The sequence below is a fragment of the Drosophila arizonae genome, chromosome 4, assembly GCF_054131065.1.
Source record: "Drosophila arizonae isolate 15081-1271.41 chromosome 4, UAZ_ARI_1.0, whole genome shotgun sequence".
Classification (NCBI taxonomy): domain Eukaryota; kingdom Metazoa; phylum Arthropoda; class Insecta; order Diptera; family Drosophilidae; genus Drosophila; species Drosophila arizonae.
Window position 1 is genome coordinate 26,428,206 of NC_142924.1, and position 15,111 is coordinate 26,443,316.

General features: G+C 32.8%; 3 protein-coding genes across 6 annotated transcripts; 1 reads left to right on the plus strand and 2 right to left on the minus strand.

Annotated features, from left to right (window-relative positions):
• Positions 1-906: 906 nt before the first annotated feature.
• Positions 907-9,243, minus strand: LOC108612449 (dynein regulatory complex subunit 11-like). Of its 2 annotated transcripts, XM_089468619.1 has the most exons (9): positions 9,125-9,243; positions 5,832-7,320; positions 3,540-3,870; positions 3,172-3,461; positions 2,905-3,061; positions 2,505-2,768; positions 2,124-2,281; positions 1,461-2,044; positions 907-1,103 (listed from the first exon to the last, which is right to left on the minus strand). In XM_089468619.1, the coding sequence occupies exons 2-9, from the start codon at positions 6,565-6,567 to the stop codon at positions 1,002-1,004; spliced, it is 2,622 nt and encodes an 873-aa protein (XP_089324745.1). In that variant the 5' UTR covers positions 6,568-7,320; positions 9,125-9,243; the 3' UTR covers positions 907-1,001. The 2 variants fall into 2 exon arrangements, with proteins under 2 accessions (XP_089324745.1, XP_089324747.1); XM_089468621.1 differs by lacking the exons at positions 2,505-2,768; positions 9,125-9,243 and having other exon boundaries at positions 5,832-9,055.
• A 32-nt stretch (positions 9,244-9,275) lies between these two features.
• Lamtor1 (Late endosomal/lysosomal adaptor, MAPK and MTOR activator 1) lies at positions 9,276-11,753 on the minus strand. 2 transcript variants are annotated; one of them, XM_089468631.1, is made up of 5 exons: positions 11,604-11,753; positions 11,385-11,548; positions 11,193-11,326; positions 10,792-10,836; positions 9,276-9,555 (listed from the first exon to the last, which is right to left on the minus strand). In XM_089468631.1, exons 1-5 carry the CDS (start codon positions 11,727-11,729, stop codon positions 9,503-9,505), a joined length of 522 nt encoding a protein of 173 aa, XP_089324757.1. In that variant the 5' UTR covers positions 11,730-11,753; the 3' UTR covers positions 9,276-9,502. The 2 variants fall into 2 exon arrangements, with proteins under 2 accessions (XP_089324757.1, XP_089324756.1); XM_089468630.1 differs by having other exon boundaries at positions 10,766-10,836.
• Positions 11,754-13,009: 1,256 nt separating this feature from the next.
• On the plus strand, positions 13,010-14,971 carry Alg11 (ALG11 alpha-1,2-mannosyltransferase). 2 transcript variants are annotated; one of them, XM_018005939.2, is made up of 5 exons: positions 13,010-13,174; positions 13,238-13,430; positions 13,490-13,948; positions 14,019-14,695; positions 14,754-14,971. In XM_018005939.2, exons 1-5 carry the CDS (start codon positions 13,161-13,163, stop codon positions 14,827-14,829), a joined length of 1,419 nt encoding a protein of 472 aa, XP_017861428.1. In that variant the 5' UTR covers positions 13,010-13,160; the 3' UTR covers positions 14,830-14,971. The 2 variants fall into 2 exon arrangements, with proteins under 2 accessions (XP_017861428.1, XP_017861427.1); XM_018005938.2 differs by having other exon boundaries at positions 13,011-13,177.
• Positions 14,972-15,111: the final 140 nt, after the last annotated feature.

Consider the following 15,111-nt stretch of genomic DNA (forward strand, 5'->3'; position numbering starts at 1 on the left):
ATTATAATCTGAAAGTTTCATGAAGATCGTACGTCCATAAAAAAAGTTATTAAACAATTAAGTTCTCATACTAAGCGCACACTGCAGCCCATGCGTGTTTATGCGTGGGTGCTTGTGTGTATGTGTTTGTGTATGTGTGTGTGTATGTGAGTGTGTGTATGCGTTTGTGTCTGTATGCGTGTGTGTGTATGTATGCCTGTGTGTGCGTACGTGCGTGTGTGTGTGTGTGTGTGTGCGTGTTTCTTGTGTAAGCTGAAAGACGCGAAAAGTTATTGAAATAGCTATTGCTCCAAGGGTTCAGGGGATCTCGTAGTCGAACAGTCTCGACTAGAGCTTTCTTACTTGTTATTACTGTTCTTAAAGAGAGACACTATGCAATGAAATATTATTTTTCTAATCTTCGTTTATGCTTAAAGAGTAAAAGAAAAATATAAAAGGTACGATGCAATTACTAAAAAATTTAAAAAAAATAATAAATGTATGGTGTAAAAAATGTCTTATTCGACACGTCACCTTGACGTGACTAAAACTAAAAAATAAAAAAAAAAACTACTCAATATTTTTGAATCAAAAAAAAAAAAAAAAAAAAAAAAAAAGAAAAAAACAATTTTAAAGATGCGCCAATTTCTAATAATTTAAAGTTATTTGTAATAAATTGTCACCTAAAGTTGCGAAAATCTCAGGTTGAACTGTTCATTTTTGTAGTCTGCGAACCTCTTGGTTTTTTGTGATTATCTTGAAAACTAACATTCGCCTAAAATCAGACTTAGCAATAATTATAGAGCTAATCAAGAGCTAAAAGATTCACTAATCGTCAAATTTAAAAAAATATTTTGACATTACAAATGTCACATTCGCCACTAGAGAATTGCCCATATGACTTCATACAAAAATCCATAACATAACTTACACAGTATGGTATACACGACTCTACATGTAACATGATTTATTTACTATATAATCAAAGGAGATTTATAATAATGGCTTCATTTAATAATCGATTATTTCTTTTTTTGCTTTGCCAATTTGGCAGCCATGGCTGCGTTTCTCATTTTTTCAAATTTGTTTGAGGCACCAAACCATTTGTTGAATTTATCCATTAGCTAAAAAAGGAATAAATTAAAAGTCAATCAATCGAATAATACAAATATCGATTAAAAAAGTGTATATTCAAATTAATAAATATTTATACACTCTTTAAATACATTTGGTACCTTATTATTAGGCCCGAATATAGATTGTATTCATTTAAGCTTTTATATTTAGTATTTTTATAGAAATGTTTTAGTTGATGAGTTTAATTAGTTCAAGGAATTGTATGTGTAATATTATCGAAAACAAAACCGCAATCCTAATCTTAGCTTTCTTTTATTTTTATTTAAATGGAATGATGCTAATCATTTTTGAATAGGTACTGTTTACTGCTTAGTCTAGGTTTTTTAGAAGATTTTTATGCATACCTTATCCTCCGGTGGGAACAGTGGAGGATCCATTTCTGTCAAGAAGTATTCCAGGAACTCCATTGGATTCAATGCTTCAGCCTTAAGGCGCATTTTTCGGGACACACTCAATGTATTAGATACGCTGTTCGCTATATCCCCAGAGTTATAAGCTTTCATAATTTTTGCCAATGCAGAATATGCGTAATTCTCTAAAGCTTCTGGAGCATTTTCGGTCATTAAATCCAGCCAAAGTAAAAAGCAAGTACCATAGTCGCATTTCGGAATTAGTAAGATTTTTTGGAAATTTCTCTTAAGGAGCGGTTTGGCCATCCAAGGTAAGCTTGTTGTACCGAGAAGTACAATTTTATCTGACTTTTTAATTGGCTTTAAAATTTTCTTCTGGATATACGGAGCCAGTAGTGTTGGCAATATATCTTTTTCCTCAGGTGGAATCTTTTTATGAAATACGCGATGAGCTTCTTCAATATATAATATTGTTGGCTGAAATTCCCGCGCTACTTTCATGACAATATGTAAAAACATGTCCATGTCTTGAGAGAAATTGCAAACCTTTTCCGGACTGAGATTTATAAAAACAGCATCTGTAGAATATATATATATATATATATATATATATATATATTATTTAAGATAATATTGTCTATAATCAAGTGCTCATACCCAACTCAGATGCAATTATATTGCAGAGCAGTTTTTTGCCGCTGTTGACTGGTCCAACGAGCAAAATTGACTTGGGTTTAGCAATATCAAATTCGCTCATTCCAAGCATACTTTCCTGAACAACCATTTTAATGTCTCCTTTGGCAGGGCCGACAGTTCTAGAATTACACAAGAAATGATCGAAGTTAAAATAGCGATTTTAGGGAGTCACAAAGTCAAAAATGATGCCAATAAGTCTATAAACAAACAACAATCGACAAATTGAAGTAAGATGGAAGAGTCTGAATACTAACTAGCACAAACAATACGGTCTCAGTTAAAGAAAAAAAAAACAAAAACTAGAACTATATTATCTATGATTGCATTGGAATAAATTCTTACGTTAAATAGTCGTCATCTCTAGTATCATCAGCAATAAAATTAAAGTCAGCAATGAATTCATTGAAGTCTCTATGAGAAACTTCTTCAATTACAGATGCGTCCTTCAGTTCGTGATACAATGAACTGAGAGTTCTATCTCCTGTCGGATCTATAGCTCTTTTCTTCTTTTTGCCCTTCTTCTTCTTCTTGTTTTTCACCTTCCCAGGTTTATAGGGCTCATCTTGATCTGCAGCTAAAGCACTTTTTAGCAGTTCATATTCAACGCTGAAATTATTATAAAACATATTTTATAAATTGTCTTAATTTTGACAATCTAACTGTTCTAACTTATTACTTTTTTTTTAAACGAAAATTTCCAATGAATGGATTTTTAAGCTGAGGAAATATTGTTAATATTTACCGCATATACTCGTCTACCAATTCTCGCAGTTCGTGATGTATTACATCTAATTGTTCTTCAGTCACCCATGCTTTAATTGGATCATGATTCTTATTTAGATATTCATCAACATTTCGCCAATCGATTGAAAATTGCTTCATTGTCTCTTCAATATTAACTGTTAAAATTCAATAGATTAAAAGATAATTTAGTTAATATTTACCTTACTCAAATGATATGATATCTCATAAATCTGATATTTTCAGTAACTTAGTTCTAATAGCATACCTATTGGCTTGCTTGATGCTATTGAATAGGCGACATCAATTATTCCGGCATCTTTTAATTTCTTCCTTCGCTTCGCATCCTTTATTTTTTGGTTCTTAATTTTCTCTTTCATTTTCCTCTTTTCCGCTTTTTTCTTATCTTTTATTTTTTTCTTTTCCTCGTTTGTCAAGGGTTTTTTGGTTAGACTCTCCTGAAACGCTCCTACGTCCATAGTTTCGTCAATAACAACCAACACAGTTCCGTTCTTGACTGGATCAGGATATGGGTGGAAATTCCCAGTTGCTGTATAACTGTAGGTAAAAAAAATTTATAGTTTATTTGTATTAGTTCAAATGTCAATTTGTTGTTCAATATCAAAAAATACTTACAATTCTGCAAACCAACCGCGAATATGATCAGAAATATCTTCCATCATCCAGGGGCTTCGTAATTGAAGCAAGCGGGTTCGTTCATCCATAATAAGTTGCTCAAATTCCTCATCAAGTTTTCTTCTCTTCTGCTCATTTCTATACATATCAAGAACAGAATTAGAAAACTGGTTGGGTCTTTTTAGTTGTCGTATTTTTCGAATGCCCAATAATTCTCTTTTAAATTGTTTTTTGATTTTATAAATTTTTTTTGTTTTATACGCTCTCCACCAAGATTGAATAAGGCTCGCTGCGCGATTTCGAATTTCTTTTAAATCTTCTATATTATCATCTAAAATTTTAATTTATGGTCTTATTATTTACAGGAAAAAAATAAAACTATATGAATGGTAGAGAAATAAAAAAAAACTCTACGTCTTCAATAAAATGTTAATTCACATTTTTTTTTACTTCTATCTATACCCATTGAAAATGGAAACAAATGTACATTTACAAATATAGTGTGGTTGGAGAATATTTTTAAAATATCGTATCTTGATATTTTTTAAGTATTGAAAAAATCAATATGATATTTGATGTGTAACTTTGAAATATTGATATATCAATATTTTAAGATTAAAAAATAAAAGATATATTTCCCACAATTTTTTTCACAAATGTCAATATGTATTCTTTATTGCCAAAAATACTGAGGTAAGTCATAAAGGCCCAAAAAACTCATCAAAATTGACAAACTACTGAAATTTCAATTTTTTTTGCGCTGCTGCTATTTGAGAAACTATAAAGAGAGGGAGAGAGAGAGGAAAGGAAAAAGAGTGCATAACCGTACTTCATATGGAAATGTGTTCATTTCGTGCCAGTGCTCGCAGCGCAATAATTTTGTCGTGTCCTATTTTTACTGCTCGAGCCTCAAAATGCCGAGCCGAACAAACATTTAGTTGTCTGGTCTCTTCAATGCATTTTTTTGTCGTTGGAAAAAATTGTACTACATGTCTAGTCTATATGTTGTTTATGTAGAGTGGCTTCCACTGAAGCCTGAGTCGCACTGAAATGTTGAGTTCGGCGAGGTAAGGGTGGTTGCAATCAAGCTTTAAGTAACCAATGGGAACGCTATCTTGGAACGCTGTCTGCTGCTGCAAGCATTCTTGCTTTGTTTCATATAAATATAAATACCAAATGAATAATGTTGCGTACATATATACAACTTCAACTTCAATTATCTTCTGAAGTGATTCTTCACTCCTTGCTCTTCTTAGGAAGACAGTCAGACTGTGAGACAGAGAGACAGATATATAGACAGACACATGAACAGACATACATATACATATGCCGCTCAAGAATATATGCACATACATATGTATAAAACGGTGTTCGAATTAATAATGCTCAAAATGCGCTGAGTGACGTTTAAACTAAGTCGAAAACGGATTAAGTGAATGAGTGCGATAATATCAGAAAATTCAGCCGAGTTAATAAGAATTGGGTAAATGAGTTGCTAAGTTCACACACAAACACAAAATTGTTCATATATGTCGCCGCGACTCGCCAGCATGTAAGGCGGTTTTTACATGTTCATAGAAGTATAAGTTTTTAATTGAATAAGGTAAAATTAATAGTATGTAAGCGGTAGTGGGAAAATTGTAGAACCGTAAGTTGTAGCTGTGTAAGATATGGATAGTAGTTATAAGATAAATTAGTAGAGTGTAAGTTGTAAGTGTAAGCTATTGAAAAGGAATTATTAGGTTTAAGCTGTGAATATTAATTTTAATTTAAATTTGAAGAGCGAATGAGCGCGCCGTCGGCGATCAGCAGTGCAACCCTGCCTCAGCGTGGTGAGTGCCCACGAAAGCGGAGAACCCGCGCGAAAAGAGAACGCGAAAAAAATACCGACGTCTTAGAATTGAATTGAGAGCATTGAACGTGAGCAGGCGCACGAGTAGTATGTAAGTGGCAGTATGAACAATAAATATACACATCGAAGCGCAAAATAAACTGAGTGCATTTAATTCACGCCATTTATATATATATATATATGTATATATATATATATATATATATATATACTAAGATAGTCTGCCCCAATTTCTGGATTTTCCATCCAATACTCATTTTTAATGCATTTATTGCCACACTATTTAGGGCAATATCGAAGGCAGGACTCCTAAATGGAAATTCTTGTGTATGTATTGTTATTCTTAAGTCATCAACCGAAGAGTTCAGTCTAATATTTTTCATACAATATAGCAGGCAGAAGAAAACATGCAGATATTGATTAAACATACATAAGATTACCTGACATACAACCTCCCAAGTGATCGATTTTATCACGTAATTCTTTACAAGACTCATCAGTCTTAATAAAGTCCGCCGTGAATATAGTTCTTTTAACAGGAATACTCATTGCTTGATTTGGCTTGAAGGTAAATCTGTAATTAACCTTTTTCCTTTGTTTGACCTCTAAGAATTTCTTCTTATCATAATTGATATTAGCTTTGTAGACACGAGCACTTCGGGCCCGCTCATGGGCTTGTATAAGCGCCACTGCATCGCTTATTTTAGTCCAATCCTTTGCATCGCTTTGCTCTTTTTCTTGATCATTCATGTAGAGCTTATTATCTACCAAAATGTTTGCAATATCTAGTGGACGACGATACAGAAATTGCGGAGATCTCCAAATCATCAAATCCACTGGAGTCAACTTTCTTACAATTAGCGCTTTGTCCATATAAGTATATTCACTTAGTTCCATTTCTTTCAGCTCTTCTTTGAGCAACATGAGTTGCTGAGTAGCATTTTCAACGAGCGCTCGGACCACCTTTCTTTTTTGCACTTGAAAGGTATTATAGTAAATAAAAGTTAATTTATTGACAAGTTCAACATATAGGATATATAGCTCGGAGAATATTTTAAATGACACGGATTTTTCCTCTGGTGGGTCAATTTTTTTTAATCGGTTTTGCTTTTTTATCAATTGACTGATTTCTTTCGAAGTAGAAATCCAGTACTTATGGTTTAAATTGAAGGACATCTTCAAACTCTTTTCAAATTTTACAAATTACTGCTAAACTTAAAATTTATGTTCGATAAATTTTTTTGAACTGATATATGTGTTACAGCCAAGTGAATTGACACATCATATGTCTTCAGTTCATGAAGTAGGCGGATGTATAACTGGGGCATATTTCATGAATCAAAACTGTTCGATATAAACGTACATCTTTAGAGTTACATTACATTTAATATGGAGATCAAAATTTGGAAGCTGCATTGAAATTCAATAGAAACCGCACGTGGCAGGAGAGCTAAAAATTTTTCCTCTACGCGTGAACGCATAAATTTTTACATTAATTTTTGGTTATCTTCTATTTGTGTAATTTCTTTCAATTTTTTTTTCTTGACAAGCATCCTACTCGTGATAATGTTTTTAAATAATTTAAATAACTATTTGTCAATAGAAATTTTTTACTAAATTGTTTTAATTTTTATTGAAGAGCAATCCATATTTGAGTTTTCGTTCTTTCTGGTCTCAGTTCAGCTCAACATCAGGGATTTTTTCTTTTTTTATTATTAACATATTCAACATGAGCTGGTGGTTTTAAAATTCCCCATATCCAAAAATATTGTATTATAATCGACAACATTATAAGTTGAATACTTATTAACACCACAAAAAGTGTTATTATTGATTTTAAGGGATTTCAAACGGAACTACAACCGCTTCTCTATGATCAACTTGTATACCTAATACACCGGCAACGGATTTTTGTATAAATATTCGCATCTGAAAGCATTATAAAAAAATTAGTGTTATTACATTAAGACTTAGTGTTAGTTGAGGCTTAGATTAGTGTTTTTGTATTATAAGTTTAGTATTATCCTAAATAAATAAACACAGAGTGAACATATAAATGATAATTAATTAAAATGAGCCAAGCTTGATTTTTATACCCTGAACCCATTTTCATTGAGAAATCGGGGTATAATGGTTTTCTTGAAATATGTGTAACAGGCAGAAGGAGGCATGGCAGACCCCACAAAGTACATATGTATATTCTTGATCAGGACGATGAGCTGAGTTGATTTAGTCCTGTCCGTCTGTGTGTCTGTCCTTCTGTCCGTATGTTTGAACGCGTCGATTTCAGAAGATATAAGAGCTAGAGACCTCAATTTTTTTTAAATGTACGTATATACAGTGCGGATATCGAGTTTATCACCAAAAATCGATAAATCATCCTGGGTTTCGTTTATCGATAAAAACCTTATCGAAAATTAGTTATAAAATTATATCTCCTATATCTTTAAAGAGACTCTATCTCCAACTTCTAAAAGTATACTTATATGCATCTCATACAATTTCGGCTTTTATTAAAATTTACCCCTCTACACCTCTATATCCACCCCCTCACCCAGATATTTGTAGAAGGCGTATTTCAAATACTAGAGACTTTGTTTTGGCAAATACAAGTATATCCATGTTATGATCAGAATCTGAAAGTCTCATGAAGATCGTACGTCCACAAAAAAAGTTATTAAGCAATTAAGTTCTCATAGTAAGCGCTCACTGCCGCCCATGCGTATGTATATGTATGTAAATGTTTGTGTATGTGTGTGTGTGTGTGTGTATGTGTGTCTGTATGCGTGTTTGTGTATGTATGCCTGTGTGTGCGTACGTGAGTGTGTGTGTGCGTGTTTCTTGTGTAAGCTGAAAGACGCGAAAAATTATTGAAATATCTATTGCTCCAACGGTTCAGGGAATCTCGTAGTCGAGCAGTCTCGTCTAGAGCTTTCTTACTTGTTTTTTTTTTTTTTTTTTTTTTTTTTAATTTTTGTTTACTGTTCTAAAAAAGTGTAGAGATTTGAAATTTAAACACTACATTACAGTAGATGCAGTACGAGTTGATAATTTTTATACCCTGAACCCATTGAAAATGGAAAATCAGGGTATAATGGTTTCGTGAAAAAGTACGAAACGGGCAGAAGGAATCATTGCAGACCCCATAAAGTATATATATTCTTGACCCTGTCCGTTCGTCCGACCTTATGAGTGCGTCGATCTCAGAAGTTATTAGAGCTAGAGAGCTGAAATTTGGCATGCATACTCATGTGTACCATACGCAGTACGAGTTTGCTTTATTTTTTCGATAAATCGTCCGATAACTTTGTTATCGCGAATAATCGAAAAATTGATTTTGTTTTTTTAGCCTCACATACTTTTTCACAAAACCATTATACCCTGATTTCCCATTTTCAATGGGTTCAGGGTATAATAAAACCAGTTATTGAAATTACAAAAATCATAATATTATATTCAATGCCAAAATTAAAATTAAATCTTAGTAATGTATTAAGTAAATAGGAAAACAAAACTTATGCATGCAGAATTGTATGCATATATGTATATTAATTGTCGAATTCAGTTATGACTTTATATGAAATTTAAGTATCCAAAAAGTAAATAGTATAAAAAACTTAAAGCCTAACTTAAACTTATTTTATTTTATATATGTACATATGTATATTATATATGTATGTACAAATGCATACAAATGATGTACAAATGCATACATATAATACGCTTTACTAACCAGCAAAAACAAACGCTGTTTGTTGCTATTCCGAGCATCGTCTTATTTGGTTCAACTGCCAATACGGACTGAAGAGGAGGTGCTATGCATTGACTGGTGTTAACTTGCATTTGTGATTCGACCTGGGTTTCTTTAGTGAAAACACGAAATATTATTTTATATCATACAATATTTATTATTTTATTATTAACATATTCAACATGAGCTGGTGGTTTTAAAATTCCCCATATCCAAAAATATTGTATTATAATCGACAACATTATAAGTTGCATCTAGTTATCTTTATATGTTTAACATAAGAATACATATTAATACCACACAAAGTGTTATTATTGACTTTAAGGGATTTCAAACGGAACTACAACCGCTTCTCTATGATCAACTTGTATACCTAATACACCGGCGACGGATTTTTGTATAAATATTCGCATCTGAAAGCATTATAAAAAAATTAGTGTTATTACATTAAGACTTAGTGTTAGTTGAGGCTTAGATTAGTGTTTTTGTATTATAAGTTTAGTATTATCCTAAATAAATAAACACAGAGTGAACATATAAATGATAATTAATTAAAATGAGCCAAGCTTGATTTTTCAGCTTTTATTAAAATTTACGCCCCATTTCTATATCCACCCCCTCACCCAGATATTTGTAGAAGGCATATTTCAAATACTAGAGACTTTGTTTTGGCAAATACAAGTATATCCATGTTATGATCAGAATCTGAAAGTCTCATGAAGATCGTATGTCCACAAAAAAAAGTTATTAAACAATTAAGTTCTCATAGTAAGCGCAAACTGCAGCCCATGCTTGTTTAGGCGTGGGTGCTTGCGTGCGTGTATGTATGCGTGTTTGTGCAAAAAGACGCGAAAATTATTGAAATAGCTTTTGCTTGAAGGGTTCAGGGGATCTCGTAGTCGAGCAGTCTCGAGTAGAGCCTTCTTACTTGTTTTGTTTACTGTTGATTTGTAATGAACTCTAAACACGTGGCGTAAATTTATTGAGTGAAGTGAAATAAAAAAGTAGAGTGTGACTTCAAAGGTTGACTAGTAATTATTAAAGCCTTTGCGAGAGGGTACGGTTGTTGGAGACTTTTTATGAGACATGGAGAAGCAGTTCACCAAACAAAGCACCTGTATCTTGTTACCGCATATTGTGTTTATAGTACCTATGAGAGATGCAGGAGATGTGTTTTTGCCGGGTGAGTTCGGGACCTAGAATCCTAGGAACTTTTGTGAAGTCAGAGTTCTTCTTATCCATTAAGTAAAATAGTGGCTCATGTAAGGCTTGATTTTTTGTTAGTGAATATTTTAAATAGTGTTGTGGAACCCCCAGGGAATACCTTATCTGATTTGTATACTTGTGGAGAAGTGTCCTTTAATATGTATAGAAAAGTGTATGTTTGATAGACCACAATTGGATTGTATAGATATGGTGTGTCAGAGTGTTTGAGTTTGTTGAGGACACTTTCCTGCTAATCACAATCGAAAGAAGTGGCATATCGTGCGTGGACTAAGGAGTAAGTAGCGAGCGTGCGTGGGTATGTGAATAATAAGAAAAGCAGCTCTACGTAGGGATCAGGATGCCACCTCGTGGAACACTACCGTATTGAGAGAATAGAAAAAAAAAAAATTCACTAACCTGAGCAGTATCATCTAAATGAATACCTTTTGATAAATAAGATTGATGGTTGGGTACGTCCTTTAATAGGCCTAAAAAAAAAAAAGAGAAAAAATATTTGATGGATTAATTATATCCCTGTTCTTGACACATGCAACAGAGTTTGAAGACAAATTAAAATATGTATATTTTCTAAGCGTTTCGAAATTGTGAATTGTTACTAAGAATAGAATTACAATGCTTAGCAGCAATATGTTGTTTCGAGCATCATCTGTGTGGACTTCTAAGATAACATTATTTTAAACAGTTAATATAATATAAAGCTTATATAATATGAGCTGATAACTCTGATCCAATTATTTAAATTTAATAACTTGACATTGTATATAAAATTTGTATCATCTTTTAATTTCCTATCATCTACATATAAATTATTGCGATATCAAACCTTTTTGTACAAAGCCTGGGTGTTGAATGTTGTTCCATTGCTGTTGAAGACGCTGTGAATATAATTTAATCCTATCTGTATACTCTTGATGTTCCAAGGTGTGAGAATCCAGGGCTCCCACATTGATCATGTTGCTAAAGTACAACAAAAATAAAAGTAATAATAAAATATATATGATTTCTTTGTACGTACATTGCAGTATTCTGCACCAATCTTGATAACGCATTTTGGTCATCCTTCTTTGGTAGTGATTGAGAATAATCATTGCTTAAATCAGCTGAGTTACTTCGCCGCAAAGCTGGACTTTGATTAACAGAATCCGCAAGAAGATGCGTCCTTTCGTTGGGTTCAATGCCCTATTCAAAATGATTTTAATTATAATAATCATAGAACACATATTCATGACCTTACTTGACTGCCTAGGTCATCTGTACAATGCCAACAATTACAAATGGATGCTAAGCATTCCCATATAGAACGAATGTAGTCCATATCTACGCTGTTATTGTTAATCATATTTAGTGATGGAAAAAGCATCTACAACAACGGCATTCCCGAAATCTAAAACAAAATGAGAGTGTTGTAAAACATCATTTTTAACTTTATCTTACGATAAATATGCAAAAGTTCTAGCTCTTCAAGCTATGATTAGCTTTGATTAATTACGATAAATTACGTAGTAGAAATATGTTTTACATTTTTTTTGTAAATTTATTTGAGTCAATTCTTGAAGATATCATGACTTGATAGCTCCTGTGCGATATATATTAATGTCAAATATCGATATATACCAAATTAATGGCAAACAAAAGTAATAATACTACTAATAACAATATAAGAATAATACTACACACGGAGACATCGAAAATCTTAAAGCTTGAAGGCTCAAAATGAGGACAGATTATTCTACAGGCTGCAGTCGGCAGCGGTGCTCTGCAATGTGTTTAAATTTTTTCAAATTACAGCTAACATCGATGTATGTGAGGGAGAGTGCCTAATAGCACTGACCAGAGAACACATAGACTAGACATGTAGTACACTAAACAGTGAAGAGCCGAGCAAATATGAAATTGATAGGCCCTAGGAGGCAGATTTTTCGGTGTTGAAAAACTTTGTACTACATGTCTAGTCTATGTGTTCTCTGGTCAGTGCTAATAGTATGGCAAAAACTAACGTATCGTATTTATTATTAAAGCATCGGAACGTATCGAATATTTCAGATCAAATAAGCGATTATTTAAAAGAAATCGATGTTTTTTGTAACCTTAAAGTAGTGATGTAAATTTGAATGAAAACATCGATGTCGATGTCCATCAATATTTTCAAAATCAAGCATCAATGTTGGATTATTATTTGTAATTCTTATTTATTTTTATTTTTTTTTTTTACTGTTTTGCTGGTGCTCTCATGGCGTTATTATTATTGAAAATAAATAAATAAAAAAAAAAAAAAATTAAAAGTATTCAACATTATTTAACAAACATATAAATAAAAATAAATAAATAAAAATTACCTTTCATAGTAGAATTTGCTTAAGGCCCAATTTTTAAATTTTTAACATAGGAGAGATATCTTATACATTTCACTAAAATGAAACGGAATTACATATTATTTTAGAGGGGATAGAAGATACCATCAACGGAAAAAATTTGATTGCAATTTCAAATAAATTAAGATAGGTACTTTTCATACCTTCCCAAAAAAGAAAAAGGGTTGCTTTCAAATGGGGTTTGTTTGCAAAACAACGATGCATCGTTCAACATCGGTATCAGCGAAAACATCGGTAAAAATTGGTAATAAAACATCGATGATTTCTTACATCACTACTTTAAAGAACATAAACCAACACAATCAAAATAAGAACACTATGAGTGCGACAAATTCTTTATAATTTTAGGAATGTAAAATTTCTACTACTACTTCGAGAAACTTTAAAATATATATTGTAATAAATATTAAAACTATAACATGGTGATAATAATGTTGTATGATTTTATAAATAATATGAAAAAAATGGGTTTTCATTAAATAATTTTCTGCAACAGATGCTGGTGCTTTCTATTGTTGCTGGGTATCGCGTCTACATTTCTGTTTTGTCTACGTCAATGGATTCGAAATAAGAAGAAAAAGCTACAGTCCCAGTCAGATAATAAATGGAATGTCGGTCTGTTTCACCCATATTGCAACGCTGGCGGTGGCGGCGAGCGTGTCTTGTGGTGTGCTGTGAGAGCGTTGCAGGTATATACATATTTAGGAACATTATATGTTTATATAAAAATAATTTCGTTTCGCTTTAGAACAAGTATGAAAAAATAAAGATAGTCATTTACACAGGAGATATTGATGCGACGCCCAGTTCGATTCTGCAGAAGGCGAAAAACGTATTTAACATAGCGTTGGAAGCTGAACAAATTACATTTGTATACCTTAAGCAGCGACAATGGGTTGAGGCGAGAAAGTATCCTCACTTTACATTGTTGGGGCAAAGTTTGGGCTCCATTGTATTAGGTTTGGAAGCAATATGCAAATTTCCACCAGATATCTTTATTGACACCATGGGATATGCTTACACGTTTCCTATCTTTCGCTACTTGGCTGGTAGTAGAATTGGATGTTATGTTCACTACCCTTTAATAAGTACCGATATGCTAAGGAAAGTGCAATATCGGCAATCATCTTTCAACAATAAAGCGTATGTTGCTCGGAATCCTTTTCTTACCTGGATAAAGCTCACCTATTATCGCTTGCTTTCTAGGGTAAGTAATTTATGATGACGTGTGAATTTAAATGTAACGAATGAATATAACAATATTTATTTATTTATAGACATATAAGTGGGTAAGCTGCTGCTCCGAAACTATTATGGTGAATTCCACGTGGACTGAAAACCATCTTGTTGAACTGCTGAACGTTCCATTAAAAACGCATCGAGTATATCCGCCATGTGAGATTGAGCACCTGAAAAAAATAGAACATATCGAAAACAATGACGAAATCATAATAGTGTCTGTGGGGCAGTTTCGACCCGAGAAAAATCACCCATTACAATTACAAGTTTTGTACGAGCTAAGGACTTTGCTGGTTAAAGATGAAGCGCTCTGGAATCGTATTAAACTGGTTATAGTAGGATCTTGCCGGCATGAAGAAGATTACGAAAGGCTTCATAACATGGAAGACCTCGCAAAGCATTTATCTCTTGAAAATTCGGTCGAGTTTAAAGTAAATGTTTCTTATGATGACCTCTTAAATATATATAAACGAGCTATAATTGGCTTACATACTATGTGGAATGAGCACTTCGGAATCGGAATCGTTGAATGCATGGCAGCTGGTATAATAATGATTGCTCATAAGTCAGGTGGTCCATTATTTGATATTATTGAGACATCTGAAGGTTCGCAAAATGGATTTCTTGCAACCGATGCGGTTGAATATGCAACTAGCATATTAAATATTATATTTAATCCTGCTGAAACGAATAGGAACATAAGAAATGCAGCACGGTGCGTACTTTTTTATTTATTAGCGCTGACTATATTTTTAATTATGCTTACATTTCAGATCATCTGTTGAAAGATTTTCAGAAAAAGAGTTCAACAACCAGTTTTTACGTGCTATTTCGACCCTTTTCGTATGAATGACTAGATAACCAATTATGAAATTCTATACATATGTGCTTCAGGACAATATATTTTACAAAATGTCAAATATGTCAGAAAGTCAACTATTTATTTGATAAGTCGAAAATTATATGTAGACGCTAGATTTGTGCCAAAGTACGTCTTTTAATTGTTTTAGCTCTTGGTGTTGTTTTTCATTTAACTACTAATATTTCAATAATTTTTCGCTTCTTTTCTGCTTACAAAAGAAACTTACACACACATTCCCAGACACACATAGGCTCGCACGCATGGCAATA